Source organism: Eschrichtius robustus, chromosome 6 (assembly GCF_028021215.1).
Source record: "Eschrichtius robustus isolate mEscRob2 chromosome 6, mEscRob2.pri, whole genome shotgun sequence".
NCBI lineage: Eukaryota > Metazoa > Chordata > Mammalia > Artiodactyla > Eschrichtiidae > Eschrichtius > Eschrichtius robustus.
In genome coordinates this window covers 30,157,820-30,174,674 of record NC_090829.1, presented here as the reverse complement: position 1 = coordinate 30,174,674, position 16,855 = coordinate 30,157,820, and the positions used below count along the sequence as shown (strand labels likewise).

At 38.1% G+C, this 16,855-nt stretch overlaps 2 protein-coding genes across 5 annotated transcripts in view; one reads left to right on the top strand and one right to left on the bottom strand.

Annotated features, from left to right (window-relative positions):
- The window catches only part of CP (ceruloplasmin), a 62,889-nt gene extending 57,332 nt beyond the window's left edge, over window positions 1-5,557 (top strand). Inside the window, exon 19 of the mRNA XM_068546075.1 lies at window positions 5,454-5,557. Coding sequence (XP_068402176.1) covers window positions 5,454-5,557 — 104 coding nt within the window. The remainder of the gene's footprint in view (window positions 1-5,453) is intronic.
- HPS3 (HPS3 biogenesis of lysosomal organelles complex 2 subunit 1) overlaps window positions 1-16,855 on the bottom strand; it is an 86,422-nt gene that overhangs the window by 42,849 nt on the left and 26,718 nt on the right. For 3 of the 4 annotated variants that reach the window (XM_068546077.1, XM_068546078.1, XM_068546076.1), the window contains exons 8-16: window positions 16,289-16,397; window positions 13,513-13,694; window positions 12,480-12,660; window positions 11,320-11,553; window positions 10,143-10,328; window positions 9,613-9,801; window positions 8,439-8,546; window positions 3,892-4,098; window positions 3,200-3,290 (exon numbers count right to left, since the gene is read on the bottom strand). In XM_068546077.1, the coding sequence (XP_068402178.1) occupies window positions 3,200-3,290; window positions 3,892-4,098; window positions 8,439-8,546; window positions 9,613-9,801; window positions 10,143-10,328; window positions 11,320-11,553; window positions 12,480-12,660; window positions 13,513-13,694; window positions 16,289-16,397 (1,487 nt within the window). Of the gene's footprint in view, window positions 1-3,199; window positions 3,295-3,891; window positions 4,099-8,438; window positions 8,547-9,612; window positions 9,802-10,142; window positions 10,329-11,319; window positions 11,554-12,479; window positions 12,661-13,512; window positions 13,695-16,288; window positions 16,398-16,855 lie in introns of all 4 variants that reach the window. The other variant, XR_011074279.1, reaches the window with a different exon arrangement.

The window sequence follows — 16,855 nt, the reverse complement described above, 5'->3', positions numbered from 1 at the left end:
CTTTCATCCTATTCTCTTATCACTCAACCAATTAGAAGCTAATTCAGGTGACAAGATGTTATAACTATGAGAGAGAGAGGGAAAAACCCCCAAAAAACCAGTCTTTTAAATCCACAGACTGCTTTATGGTCCTAACAACTTCTTATTTATTCTTTCTAGAATCATTTGTAGGAAAATACAATCAATTGAACACTGTTTTTAATGTTAGGACTATATTGCAGCTGATTTATAAAGACTGTTTGCTAGGACAGGAAATACTATTAATTATTGGATGACATTTTCCTAAATCAGTTCCTCCCTATTATAAGATTTTTATGTTATTAATAAGCACAAATATGTTTTCAAGACCATTTACTTTTATTCTCAAACTGCAAACTAATGTGTTCTAATGAATATTTTAAATATTAAGGAATTTAGTAAACATTTTTGTAAAGGTAGCTATGTAATTTTATGATTCTGTTGTTTCTCGATGCATGCATGCTGCCCTCTGCTGGGAAGAGAAGGGGGTGACATTTAAGAACAATGTTCCCAAACCTTCTTCAGTCCATTCCGTGTGTGATTCGTGCATGCCCACCACTTATTCTATTTGCAGAGTAACCGAAATATAAAATCTCCGGCTCAGGTGTGTGTGTGCATCCGTCCAAAGTCATCTGTCCAATATCCAGCAAGCTAAACCATCCCTTACACAAAGGAATGACATGCTCTTGTTGCTAAAAAGTTAATGAATAGTGTGACGTATGAGAAAGCTCCCTAGCTCTGGAATCGTACAGACTCGGGCAGGGATCACACTCTTCTACTTATGCTCTGGGTGACTTTAAGAAAGTCAACCTCCTCGGTCTTGGTTTCCTCATTTATAATGTAGTGGTACCATCTGCTAGCTTCCAGAGTCCTTTGTGAATTAATTTAAAATACAATGATGCACATCTGACACAAAATAGAACTTTAATAAACAACAACTGCTAACTAATTTGTAAAACCCATGAATTACCAATGTTTTCCTATCAAACTAGTTTATTTTGCCTAAATGTGGAACCTGTAAGTAGTATCCTAGATACAAAAAACTGAGGTGGGGGCCAGTGTAAAGTAGGTATAGAGCCAACAAAAATCTTGCCACTGCTCTATTCTCCTCTTCTGCCAACTAGTGAAAGGCTAATACAGGTTACAACTCCAAGAACAAGGTCAATATCTTAAATCCATAGAGTACTTTAAATCCTCCAGTGTGTCTAGAAAATACGTGTCAAATGTTGAAAATAGTTATTTCTGGCTGGTGAAGTTTAAAATGACTTCTTAAACTTTGTAATTTACTATAGTACTAGAATTTTTATTAATAAGCGCAGCTCACTGTCACAAAAACAGTCATAAGTACTGCCTTGAAACAAAGAAGTCAACCACTAACCCCAGTTTCAATGGCTTTGCATTAGTGCAACAGTTCTCAACTAGTACAGTTTTGTCCCCCAGGGGACATTTGGTGATGGCTGGAGACATTTCTGTTTTAACTGGGCAAGTGCTACTGGTATTTAGTGTATTTAGTGAGTAGAGGCCAGGGATGCTGGTAACATCCTAAAATGCACAGGGGACACTGACACACAAATTATCTGGTCCAAGATGTCAGCAGTGACAAGGCTGAGGAACGCTGCATTAGAGAGTAAGAAATCCAAGCTCCTAAGCATATTATGTAAGTCCCTGACCTCCATCTCCAACCTCACCATCTTGCAATTTTTGCCTAACATTTTACTCTAGAGTCAGTCCTGAACCTCCCATTAGTCCCAGGCAATTTAAAAAATTGGCTTGCTTCAGGATACTCAGTAAGTAGCAGACTTGAAACTCAGTTCCAATTCTCCTAATTCCAATCCTGGTCCCTTCTTGGTATACCACAGCTGCCAACAGAGAGACTCCCCATGAAAACGGACCTGAGGTTATTCAGGTGTCTTCCCTTCAAATCAATAAATAGTTATAGAATACGCCGTATGGAGAAGCACATTGCTGGCAAGGAAAGTGCAACATGAAAAATGAATAAAACACTATACCAGCTCTGGAGGTATTACAATAAAGGTAAATCACACACAGCATTTAGTCCCATAAGCCACACACATACATACATGCACATGTGTGTGAATACACACATATTAAAGACACAGAAAAATGGAACATTTGGAGGAAAGATTATGGGGTAGTTATGAGTTTGTGGGTGTGGATCAGAAAAGGATGAAGAAAGAGTCGTTTGACTAAGATAATGATGTTACCGGGGTGTGAAGATGTGGGCTATCTGCACCGGAAAGTGATCGACCAACAAGAATAATCAGTTCAAATTTATGTGATAAATTTGATGCAGATGGGGCTGGGCAATCAAACACCTGACACTTCCACCTTCTGACAACCAAAAAATCACGCAGAGAGATGGGTAGGACAAATAGTATAAAGGCCCCTTCTTGTCTTCCCAATCACAAACATACAACTTTACTTAATGGGGATTTCCAGAAAAACACCATCCAATGGCCACTTGGCTTTGCCTAACACTTTGAAAGTCAATTCCCTCAGCTGGAAAATACAATTCCAACACTGTCAACTTCTAATATTTTATGCACACTGGTATCAGTATAACCATACCTTTGTCATCAGGCCAACCATTAACTGGTGATATTAACACACAAGAGTAGCAAAACTGATAACCATATAGCTATCAAGATTTATAAATGACTATGAATTATAAAAATTCAAACAATAACTACCTACGCTGTAAAATACTGCATAATTTAGACATACTACACTTATAAATCTTTGAGAAATTTATCATTCCTCAGTACTTGCTTACAATTATGATTAATAATGATAATAATTTTAATTTCCTACATGAAGTAAATTAAGCACCCAGACCATTAATATAAAACGAACTTTAATGGCTATTCCAATTTTTAAAATACTGAGGCTGTGAGTTTCTCTGACTGTGATAATTTGTTAAGTGTTTGGAAAGATTAACTTAAAAGCATCAGCTCTAGAGCTAAAAGAGATAAATGAATATCAAATGTGGTGGCGGGAGCACACATGAATGTTAAAAATAAGCTCTCCAGTTGATTATGCGAAGACCCTCTTCCCCACACTTGAGAATCACGTGAAAAACGAGAGACAGCAAGGCTTCAGCCAGTTATGGAAATGAGTACCCTCAATTCAATTTATAATCAAGCAAAAAAGATTATTTTACCTTTTAGTGATGATAAGTAAAGTTGATATTTCTCTCCACCACATTTTATTCTCTGACAAAGTTCAGGCAGCAGTTTTTTCCACCACAAAGTCTATCTTAGGGAAAAATGAATACTTTTTAAGTTTGATGCATTTTACATTCAGATTTCCAACAAGAAGAAAAAGATTGTGCAGGGAAGCCCAGGGCAAAAATACATCATCTTGGTTAAGGAACAGACTTTGTTAGAACAGTCTTCTGCTTAAGCTAGAACATGAAAGTCAGATCTGTAACTTGAAAATCTAATAATATATACACTGTACATATGTACACCGCTATTTTCAAGAAGAAGCAGAGACGTGTCTTGTTTTCATCTCTTAGGTAGCAAGAGAGTTCTGAAGTCAAAAACTCTTCTAATTTCTAAAGACCAGATAGTCCACAAAGAATTTTCCCAACATTTATTATGTTTTCCAAATCTTCAGGTAATAGCCTACTTCATCTCCAAACAAGAGACCTTTAGTGAAGATAACATACAAGCACCATAAATTTTAACAGCGTCTAATGGTACTCAAAACATGTAACATATATGCTCTTTTAACCCACACAGCCCTGTGAGGTTGGACTGGCATAATTTGTCCCCATTTTGCAGATAAGGCGACAAGATTAACATTTGATTATCACTGATAAAGCCTAAAACCGTAATCTGAAAAGCATACCCGATTCTCTTCTTTCAGTTCATGATTAGCATATGGGATGACTGCCTCCGGGCATCTCTCTAACAGCCTGTCTATGCACCGTTCGTACTCTTCCAAACGCGTACGACACAAAACATGGACACTGAGGCCAGCAACAGTGTCTTCTGAGAGTGGCTCCAAGAATGGAATAATGGAAGCTATGTCAAATGAAGGACCACATATGAGAGACTATGAACAGAAAAGTGAAATGTTATGGAATGAGGCACCCAAAAAACTAAAGCACAACATACAGAACACAGTTTTTAAAAAGAATAAATCTCACTTGCCAAAAAAAAAAAAAGAATGTAATTTTAGAGCACACGCATATATTTACTTAGTAAGTCTAATTAGACCAAAGTATTAAATAATCTTGAAAACACCTCTAGTTTAAACAAAAAAAAAATCTGTTTAATACAAAGCTATGATTTTTTAAAATAACATGATTGTGTTTGCTCTGAATAGACTAAGTTTAAACTAATGCGAATGCTTTAAGACTCTATCCTAAAGATATAATCAACATGGTGGTCAAGATTTATGTCCAATGATGTTCACCTCAAGAATATTTATAATACTGAAAAACTAGAAAAAATCTAAACATTAAATAAGAAGGGATGGGGCTTCCCTGGTGGTGCAGTGGTTGAGAATCTGCCTGCCAATGCAGGGGACACGGGTTCGAGCCCTGGTCTGGGAAGATCCCACATGCCGCAGAGTAACTGGGCCCGTGAGCCACAACTACTGAGCCTGCGGGTCTGGAGCCTGTGCTCCGCAGTGGGAGTGGCCGCGATAGTGAGAGGCCCGCGCACCGCGATGAAGAGTGGCCCCCGCTTGCCGCAACTAGAGAAAGCCCTCGCACAGAAACGAAGACCCAACACAGCCATAAATAAATAAATAAATAAATAAAATTAAAAAAAAAAAAGTTAAGGATGTATCTCACATATCTTATAAAAAAAAATAAGAAGGGATGAGTAAATAAATTATGATATATTCAAATGATGGAATATTTTATAGCTATCAAAATTGTTTTCAAAGGCCAAAGGACAAAATGCTCATGATAAAATTAGTAAAAAATCTCAATACAAAGTTATATTCAGAGCATGATCAGTTTTATAAAATCTACATAGGTACATGCACATCTAGAAATGCCTTTGGAAGAGCATCGAAATTTGAAACAGAGACCAGTTCACTGGAATGGGAGGACAAAGCCAAATTTTTTTTCTTTTTCATACTTCCCTGTATTTTCCAAGGTTTCTATAATAAGCATGCACTACACATAGAACCAAAAATAAAATTTAACATTTAAGAAAACTACAGCAATCGTTAAGAACTTAATAATTTGTATCAATACCATTTGCTACAACCTGAATGACACAGAGCAGCTATTATTTCAGTAGTCAGAACTTGACAATATTTTACTTTTAAACATTTAAACTATAAATACTACTTTTGATTCTGCCACCAAAATAATCTCTGCTTTCCCTTTCTTCTGGATAAAAATGAAATGCTCATATCCTGATTTTCTTCTTCTTGTATCCTTTTTACTACAGCATCTTCTCAGACTCACAGGAGGATATGGAACATGAACTATCCATTTACAGTCAGCATCGTGATTTTATTCCAAATATCTACCAAGGAATGGCTAGGAGAATAAGGTTGGTCCCTTTCCTTCCTGCAAATTTAACATTCACCTTCATCTGAAAAATTTCCTGACAATAAGAGAGCAAATATGAAATAAGGTGGTTAAAGTGAAATGAGTCAAAGCTTGGTACAAAATGGGTTACCCATGAACTTTTAAGTAGTTATATCCATATCATCAAGAAGTTTAAAAATAAGAAACACCAGAGAATTCCTTGGCGGTCCAGTGGTTAGGACTCCGCACTTTCACTGCTGAGGGCTCAGGTTCAATCTGTGGTCGGGGGACTAAGATCCCAAAGCCACACAGGGCGGCCAAAACAAACAAAACAAACAAAAACCCTCAAAATAAGAAACACCAGACAACACATATATCACTGGATAAAAAAAGGCCCACAGGTTACTACTACTCTTTAAAATACTCTTAGTGTTGTCTGCTTCTTAGCAGTGTGTTCTTTTTTTTTTTCAATATTGGAAATGGACTCTCCACCCCCAACACAGGCACTATTTATTCCTTTTTTCTGATCTAGATCCCTCATGCTCAGCTGACTGCAGGGCTGGAACCCACAGAATTCTCTACACAGTCACACCTGTGGCTCTAAGACGGGTGGATGGCAAGGAGGCGGGGAGAGGGGACCAGGACAATTCTGGTAAAAGGCGGGGCATTTACTAGTTACTGTGTTGTTCTGAATAGTGGCTTTTTGACACATAGATGATTTATAGATTGTTTTTAATTCTTGCACAAATATACTATTACAGTGATTAAGAACAAGAGACAAAGATTTATATCAAATCTGTGTGGTGGTGGTGAGCTGGTGGGTAGAGGGGAGTCATGCAATTTTGAAAAAGCTCTCCAAGTGATTCTGAACCGACCCCCCGTTCCTCTAGGTAAGAGCAGGTGAGATCTTTTTGTTTCTTGATGGTTAGTTTTTTCTTAATGACTAAGACTAATTGACCCCAGATAATTTAGAAAGAGTTATAATTAGGAAAAGGATTTAGAAAAGTTTAGACTGACTAAACTTTCTATCCTTTAACGGCAAGGAGTCCCAGAAAGAAGATACCCTTTTTATTTACTTATTTTTATTTTTATTTTTTACAAATTTATTTATTTTATTATTATTTATTTTTGGCTGCCTTGGGTCTTCGTTGCTGCGCGTGGGCTTTCTCTAGTTGCGGCAAGCGAGGGCTACTCTTTGTTTCAGTGCGCGGGCTTCTCATTGCGGTGGCTTCTCTTGTTGCGGAGCATGGGCTCTAGGTGCACAGGCTTCAGTAGTTGTGGCTCGCGGGCTCTAGAGTGCAGGCTCAGTAGTTGTGGCGCACGGGCTTAGTTGCGCCGCGGCATGTGGGATCTTCCTGGACCAGGGATTGAACCCGTGTCCCCTGCACTGGCAGGCAGATTCTTAACCACTGTGACACCAGGGAAGTCCCAAGATACCCTTTTTAAATACCTTAAAATGGATTCTAAAGATCACTGAATTATACTTTTTCAAGCAGAGATTATAAATATGCTTTGAACATTTATCAGGGGATATTTAATAGCACTTATTACAATTAGCATTTTAAATATGTAATTAGTACATACATTATAGGAGAGCAAGGTCTTGCCTGCCTTATCCAATGCTGTACATCAATCACATTTACAGTACATGATTGAGGAATATTTGTGGAATGAACAAATCTGAGACTAAGTGCTTGGCAGCCTCTGTATCATAAGGGTACTAGAGATAAGAACCAACAAGAACCTTCTTTGGCAATTTTTTAAAAATGTAAGTAACTCCATTCCTGGTGACATCACAGGCTGTCTAGAGGCTAAGACTAAGCAATATGGTCTTTTGAGCTTCACATCCTGCCACCCCATCCCCAATTTGACATTTTGGTTTCTATAAACAATAACCACACTTCCACTAAGTTCCCAGAGTAAATCAGGGGTTACAAACTCCAAAGCTTAACAAGGCCAAACCAGATGATGAAAACCAGATGATGAAAACGCACGAAGGCGGCTGGGTATAAGGAAAATGGATGCCAGACACTCAGCATCTGGACCAGGGAGACACGGAGGTGGAACTGTGGTAGACAGGACAGCACGAGCACTGCCCAAGGAGGGGAGCCAGTAGGTGGCTCCAACCTTCAGGTCTCAGGCAGTGAGGGCCCAGGGTTACTGCTGAATGAAAGTTCTGCTGAGTTTCTCAAAGAGAAACTTGAAACTCAAAATTCTGAATTTGAAATCTCGATTTTCATATGTTGGCCGCTACACTGGGAAGACCAAACACAACAGATGTGAGGATTATACTCAGTCCTTGGGCCACTGATTACATTAAACAAAATCACATCCACATTGAGCCCAGCCCAATCCACCAAGTCAAATGTGGACTTTATTTCTCATTCTCAGTCAAAAACACTCACGTTCAGAATTCTTGCAGGATGGTCTACATTCTCTTGATCATATTTCTTACTTTAAAAAAAATCCTTTCAGAAGCCAGATAAGCTAGCTACTTTGACCTATTTCCTGTAAGACAGATAGTAGTGCTTGGTTTGGGCTAGAGACCTAAACTGTGTGAGTGAACACTAAAATAAAAGTGAATCTCATCAATGAAAACACCGCGAAACATTTGCCGTACTTTCATTTCACAACGTGTTTTCAAGCACATCCTGGGAATGAGGCAAGAGTCACAGGACTTGGAAGCTCTCAGTCACCGACTGGCAACAAAACCAGACTTCCCGTCAGCAGTTTCAGGCAGAGACAGGAATTCCTTCCAGAGCTCTTGAGTATGCCTATTATAGATTCTGTCTCCAGAATTATACACTCTAAATTAACTGGACACCCAGGGTCTTACCAAATTTAAGTCCTATACTATATGGTAATATGCATATTCATAAGAAAAGGAGGCATTTTTATTTACCTGTAATTTTGAAAGGTCTTCCATATAATTGTTATCAGCCAAGGATTCGGATGATATTAAGACATTAACCCATGGACTGATTAAGCCATAATGACTACAGGTGTTTATCTAAAATGTAAAAGAAATTTATCATAAACAAAAATACAACAGAACAAGACTTATCCATCGCACAAACAGCAAGCAATCCCTAACATTCTGCCGTGTCCCAAAATTAGGTATACATTTTCCTGGTAATGGGAAGAAAGTCTTAGAATGTATTCCCCTGGAAAAAGTTTTAGTTTTGCTGCTTCTCACGGAATAAATCCTTACTAAATATTTCCTAGTATTTTAACTTTCAAAAAACTGCAAAGAGGCACTTTCTCACAAAAAGGGCAATACTTCCTTTAAGCTAATTACACTCAAAAAAAGTTAACAGTAATACTGAAAATAATTTTTATTTCTACTGCTTTCCTTGGGAGGCAAAATCTCTTCCATAAGTTCTCAAGACAATTCCCATAAAGACTCCCTTATTCAAGCAAACCCACATTAGCCACTCTGTCACTGTGAGGGACAAAGGGGCTGCCGGGGGTCGGGGGGAACGGGAAGGATAAGAGTAGAGTTGTTAGGGCTGCTGCAGACTGCGGAACAGCTCGTCTGTGCAGCTGACAGGAAATGCAAGTCTGGTAAGGAAGTCTCTCTCCCACAAGCCTTCTGCAGTTCCTCTCCCAGCAGGGAGGTCTGCAGATGTCTCTTCTCTCATGTTCCACTTCATGACTGTCGCCTGAGGGAGCACAGATGGATTTGGGGAAAAGCCCTTTCTCCCACACTTTGGCTACTGAAGTACCACTGTAGGTATAAGTAATATAGGAGCAGTAGAAGGTGCTCTTTAGCATACAGAAGTGTTTAAAATGTGGGCAACTTCACTCACAGACAAGTTTTAAATGTATTTTTAACTCTTGCTTTAAAGAGATATCCGGTAATACGAATTACGACTGATTTTATGCCGTTAAAAATAAGAAGGGTCAACAAAAATTAAAATAAAAAGAAAGAAATAAAAATTTAACAAAAACATAAAACACACACACACAAAAACAAAAACAAACAAAAAAAACAAAACAAAAAAAATAAGAAGGGTCATTATCGTAATATGTAATGTACATAAAGTTTAATTCACTGTCCTATTCCATTATCTTACCAGGTCCTCTGATGTTCTCAATGGTGTGGTGTCAGGTGGTTGCCTCTTAGATAATCTCCAGATGTACTGTGATGTGAGCTTGAAAAAGAGTTCCTGAAGTACCACATCTGGGAGACACGCTACCAGCTGAGCTTCCCAAAAGTCTACTAAGAGCTGAGGAATCGTATCTTCATCTTTACCACAAAGCACCTTGAGAACAGTGAGACAAGCCTCCATAGCTCAGATAAATATAGGACTGATCAAGTTACAGCTGGTCTGAACAGCACTCCGTCACGTGGGCCATGTATTTAATAATTTATCAGTAGCATTAGTGCCGTGGCAAAAGCGAATTTAGACAGTTTAACAGACTCCAGGTTGCATGAACGGAATTTTTGTAGATACATTTTTTTAATCTGTACTTTTATAAATGGTTATGTGTAAGTCTCATTTTTCAATAAACAAATGAAAACTCACTTCTCTTATTCTGCTCCCCATCCCCCCACCAACTTCATCAGGCCATCCAGAACAATTACATTTTCAAAGTGACAAACCTTAAAGAAGGAATCTGCTTCTTCAATTCCAATTTTGTTGTTCTTCTGTAAGCCAAGGACTGAAGCCACAAGCAATCCAGGCTGAGTCTCCTTCAAGTGAACTGCAAATTCAGTTGGAACGATCTGTCCTTTCCTCTGTTGAATCAATAGTCGAGGTTCCAGAATGAAGCCACATACCAACTTCATCTTCAGATAAAAAAAAAATTGAGGAACAGAATAAACATTGCATTCATCTTGGAAATACACACTAGTGAATTCAAGAATCAATGATAAGCCATTAATAATTTATTGTAATCTTAATTTTTTCTTTACAAAGACGAGTTCTAAGGACATCATTGATAACTGTCTTTGTAGAAGTTACTATTACTTAATTAAGCATCAAGATGTCCTATTTTGTAGACAGCTTTAAATTTAGGTCTATATAGGATTTTCAAAATTATGAAAAGAAAATTCATCTTTCTAGAATTCTACTCTTCAAAGTAGAGGACATCTCAGTGTTGACTTGCTCTCCTCATCATAATAAAATGTGCCATTTGTACAGCAATAAAGCACTCCTGCTCTTTTTGGTTAGACCTGAGACATAATAAGTGCTCAATTAATGTCACTTCTTAATTTCTTCCTCTAGTGATTAACTTCTTTAGCTTATGTCCCTAAATGGCCTCTCTTCCAAGGGGAAGCTACCTTTTCTTTGATACACCATTCAAATGCCTAATCTCCCACACAGTCATTTGTGATCTTCTCAAATGCAGGCTATTTCTGCAACTACTGGACTCCTAAGACTCAAGGTTAATAACCTACTTGCTGTACTTGAATATACATCACTGTTCTGTTTTCAGGGACAAACCACACCACCCCCTCATGCCAGGTCAGACTGTCGGCTCAGGGCAGAGCCTGTGTACTCTTCAGTGCCACGCACTGTGTTCTGAACATACCTGACACTAAGTTGAAAACTCTTTGGATACCCACTGCTGCCATTTATCTTTCATTTTTCTTTTTCATTTGCCAAATCCAAAGCCCAAGCACTCCCACTTTGGGTCACTTCCTTTTTAATATTAAGTCTATTTTCCATTACAACTAAGAAAAAAATGAGCTACACAGAAGCCAGAAGAACACTAAACACCGCAGGACCACTGAGTCCTATTTCAGCTTGCTGTTAATACCAGGCAGGGCACCGTACCTCTGAATGGCTTTTCATTTCATTTCTGTGCATGTCAAGATCTCTCATTTTCAAAGCCATTGCTGCCTTGGTCAATGTCACTAAGACTGATGAAAATCCAGAAGTATCCAGCTTCCTTAAATAGCTTATGGCAGTTAAAGGATCAATATTCTTCATAGAAGGACTACAGAGAATATGGGGCAGTTGCTTCGGCTCAGCAACATAAAACATCTGAACCACTTTTGCTGCCAATTCCTTTGGTGAGCGTAAACGAGAAATAAAAGGTCAGTCAGCCGATAGAAAGCAACAAAATCAGCAAAAAAAAAAAGGATAAAAAGCCAAGATACAAACATTCCAATTAAGATAAAATTACAGTACTATGCTTCGATTTAAAAAGAGAGTTGATGGTGATAGCGTGGGAGAGCTGAGATGACCTGAAGTGATCTCTTTGCTGAGTTATAATGAAGAAAAAGCAGGGAAAGTGTATACCAAGTTGTGGCCAGCATTTCTAATTTTAACAAGAGTTCAGAAGAAGAAAACAAATGTTGGATTAAATTATACTCAAAAGTCCATTATAGAAAATTACTGCTTAATACAAAATTTACTTATATTTAATGTATAAAATATACTTAATATTTATAAGAGAAAATTTCATTTCTCTTAAAACCTTAAAACACTTGGTATCACAATACCCAACTTTGCATATTGGCATTCAACTCTTTAAAAATACATGAGGGGCTAAAAATGATCCTTAATAATGTCTGAAGGTTGCTGGGCCAGGATTTCATAAGGGAAACTTTGGACACCTGGAGAGTGGGGCAGCTAGGGTTGTGACAAGGGCTGCGGATGAGAAGGCGGCAGGCAAAGCCCAGGTTCTGTGTCATTCTTCTAAAGACATGCCACTGTCACATTGGGCAGGTCACTCAACCACAGTGGACCACACCCCCCTGTCTATGTAATGAGAAAGTATGAGAAGATGATTATAAGTTCTTTTCCAAGCTGTAATTCTGAGTATTATTAATGAAGAAAAGGGCACACTAGTTACCTTTTTTAGGAAAAAAAGACTATAATGCCAATGAAAAATACTTGGAACTTGATTTCTCAACAGAATTACATAAAATAAATTGCTAAAATGAAAAATTAAAAATATTAGATATAACTAAATAGAAAACTGTATTCACTTCACTTAATTCTTCATCCAGGTTTTCATAAAGTGAATGATTAATGTAAAAGATTAATCCCCTCTCGTATTTCTGCGATCCATCCTCTACTGCCCAGTCCACTCGGGCCAAAACTTCAGCCATAGACAAACCAGACATCTTATAGTATGGCAAGGCGAGGTGGGAATACTGGGTGTCAAGCCTAAAGGGAAGGAAGTAAAAAAAAAAAAAAAAAAAACCACTTCAGATTTGTCATGTTTAAGTTTGGATGTCTAACACATTTAATAATAAAACAGATCATGATTTCCAGAAGATATAAATCTCAAAATACTTTTCTACGGCCATTAGGAGTTGGAACAAACTCTGGAGTTTTGTTCTGCAAAGTCATTCTAATTAATGTAGCTTCTTTTTGCTTGCTCATAAGAAAAACAAAAACAATTCATTAAGTGAATTTTAATATTCATAATGTGGCTCTAAAATAATGGTGTTTATAAGTAGGAAAAGTCTTTTATTAATTTATAATGACTCCCATGGGTCAAGTAAGCCTTGGAAACAATAATATATGAAAAAAAGTATAAAGATCATTCTAAAAAAGAGAAATCACTATTGATCCTAGTGTCCTTTTGTGACATCATAAAAGCACTGACTACTAAGATTAAAATCACAGAGTGTCCAACTAGTATCTCTCCCTTAAAGCTAACAGTAATATGGTCGTCTCAGGGATGTTCACTGGTCATGCCCCACCCCCGCCCAAAGGTCTGAAAAGAAACTTCAAATTCCTAAATTAACTGATGGGAGACTCACGAACTGCTCATCTAATAAACTGTAAGTCCTTGAAGGCAGGCAACAGGTCGTGTTCATCTCTCTTAAGCTTAGCCCAGTACCTGACCCACAGGATGTGCTAAACAAATGCTGTGGCATGAATGAATAACTAAACCACCTCCCCTCATGCGTCCTCCCATTGGTCAGGTAACTGCCAGAGGTGGAAAAGTTAGTAAGCACACCTGAAGCTCAGGGTGGCTTCTCTGACAAGTTTCCAAGTAGCATCACCAACCTGCTGTAGCAGTCTCCAAGGTGCCCACAGCTTTCTTTAAATGCTTCTAAAAGCTCTGCTTTTTCTCCAGGTTCCAGCTGACTGGCATCCATCAGGGCAGCTCTCACTAACAGGTGAGCCTCGCTGAGAAGGTGGATGCAGCTCTGCGTTTTTGCAGTCTTGTAGGTGTTACTGTAGTCTACCTAACACAAAAAAGGCAAGCAGCTAATGTTGCTGAAGACGTCTCCCCAAAGTTTCCCAGTTCGTAAGAATATCTATCCAGTTGGTTACTAAAGTCAATATCTGAACACACTAAATCCTAAAAAATAAAAAGTGGTTATTTATCATTCTGATAAGGCCTAGCTAAAGTGGTTTTCTTTTCCCCCACGACCTATGAGCCAGTTTAACACACACATGATTGTAAATATTCTCTTGTTAAACAGTGCTAATCATTACAGAAGGTACAATTAATACTGTAATACTAATAATACTGTTAACTTAGCAATAATTTGATCACAATTTGATAAGGCTAATGAACATATCTGAAAACCTTAACTTTATTTTTAAGTTCTATGATTTAAATCTTTCTCAAATTCAGATTGAGTATGCTTCCTTTATCTTAGTTTCAATCTGTGAATTTAGGTTCTGCTACATCTATTTCTGTAACTCACAGTGGGCTTATAAAAATTATCACTAGCTAGGACTTCCCTGGTGGTGCAGTGGTTAAGAATCTGCCTGCCAAGGCAGAGGACATGGGTTCGATCCCTGGTCCGGGAAGATCCCAAGTGCCTTGGAGCAACTAAGCCCGTGGGCCACAGCTACTGAGCCTGCGCTCTAGAGCCTGCGAGCCACAACTACTGAGCCCATGTGCCGCAACTACTGAAGCCTGCGCAGTCTAGGGCCCGTGTGCTGCAACTACTGAGCCCGCGTGCTGCAACTACCGAAGCCCAAGCGCCTAGAGCTCGTGCTCCGTGACAAGAGAAGCCACTGCAATGAGAAGTCTGCGCACCACAACGAAGAATAGCCCCTGCTCGCCGCAACTAGAGAAAGCCCACGCACAGCAATGAAGACCCAACACAGCTAAAAATAAATAAAATTTTAAAAAAAATTATCACTAGCTAATCTGAGTCAATCAGTATTTTTAGACTCCAGTAGGCAAATCACCTAGATGATGTCGAAGACTTTCAATTAAGCAAGACTGAAAACACAGAACAAAGCTGATAAAATTATCAGCATTAAAATGCCAGGGACAAATCAGGCAAAACCTTCACCCAATGACCAAAATTAACATTACTAGTGAAGGGCAAATGAATATTCTGCACCTCCCAGTGTGACACTCTGAGAAAGATACGTCACCTACACAATGTTCTGGCCAAGAAGAAGAATATACAACCTGAATCTAATCATGAGAAATGATATGAAATGAAAAAATAAATTTTTAAAAGGTGGCGGGGGGAGAAATATTTTTCAAAACTGTCTGTTACAAAACAAAGAGTGGAATCTAAAAATACAACAAGCTAGTGAATAAAACAAAAAAGACACAGACTCACAGATACAGAGAACAAACTAGTGGTTACCAGAGAAGATAAAGAGAGGGAGATTAAGAGGTACGAACTACTACATATAAAATAAATAAGCTACAAGGATATATCGCACAACACAGGGAATATAGCCAATATTTTATAATAACTACAAATGGATTATAACCTTTAAAAACTGTGGATCACTATGTTTATACCTGTAACTTATAATATTGTACGTCAACTATACTTCAACAAAAAAAAAAAAAAAAATTTTTTTTAAATAAAACAAAGAAAGGCTGTGAACATATTCTGGATTAAAGGAGGCTAAAGAGACATGACAGTTAAATACATTACTTGATGCTAGACTGGATCCTGGACCTGGGGTGGGGGGTGCTGGGGGATTCTACTAGGCCATTATTGAGTAAACTGACAAAACTGGAATATGAACCGTAGACTAGATAAAGTATTATGTCATTGTTAAATTTTCTGAAGCATATGTGTGCACTGTGGTTATATAAGCAAATATCTCAATTCTTAGGAAACATGCACTGAAATATTTAGGGGCCTTAGGCTATGACGTATGCAGTATACCTTCCAATGGATCAGGAGAAAATATACATGCGTGCTTGCGCGTTTAGAAAGTACAAGAGTGCAAAAAAGAAGAAAAGAGAGGGAGAAACAAAGGGAGTATAATGCTGGCTATGGGCAAATCTGTGTGGGGAATACACAGGTTTTATTTGTACTATTCTTACTCTTGCAACTTTTCTGTAGGTTTGAAATTATTTCAAAATAAAGAGTTTATAAAAATTGTAGAGATGAGTAGGCAGTTGTCACTCTTAGAAAAGGAACAAGGATGCCTATGGGACAATGCTACAAGTGCTGCAGTGCCCTGGGACTATCTGCTAATATTTCAAAGAAGCGTGAGACAGGGACATATGATCTAGGATTTCTTTTGGCTCCATTTCATGGTTCTCTTTGCTAGGGTTCAAAGTAAACGTCAAAGGCTACTTATGTTTACACTGGCTAATCAATTCTCATAGGTGAATGGGTATGAACAAGGGAGTCTTATTTTAGTGAAGGGAATTTCTCCTTGCTCCTCAAATATCAGGAGCTGTGAAAACAAGAAGGTGAAGATATACACTCCACTGTCAGACAGAGCCTGGAAGCTGGTTGGCTGTGGCATTCTGAATGTACGATAATTAGAATCAATTTCTAGTCATCAGTTAGACTCTAAAAATTTCTACAAATCAGAATTAGAAGTCTGAAAGGAGTACCATTTCTTTGTACAGTTGCACTGGTGAGATCGTATTCACAATATACAAATTCCACCCAGCCTCAGCTACAGGAGGTGTTTTGAGATTAACACTGGTACCTTTTCTAGAACTAAAAGCAAAACAAAGGACAAGAATTATAAGACATATTATTAATACACGGGAATTTTAAATGGTAAATATTAGATACCTAAAATATTGTAACTATGATATCATTTTCATTTAGCATTTTCTTTGTTGATTAACTACACAGTCGATTTTTAGAGAACATTAGTGCACAATGCTACATAGGCCTAACAGCATTTAACATACTGCAGTCTCATGGACTGATAAACCAAGCACTTCCAATTCATTCCACAAGTATTGTTAAATAGGCAATAAGTTCACAGAACAGGCAAGACCCCTCAAAAGGAAGAAAGACTTGGATATGGCCTTCATGAGGCCAGGGCTGCTGGGAAAATGTAAAAGACAGAACTGAACATCAGCTGGAAGCACTATATTATCTCTTGCTTTCACTATATGATGCATTTTCTGTAGTATGCAATCTTTTAAAAATGCAGACCCTAGACC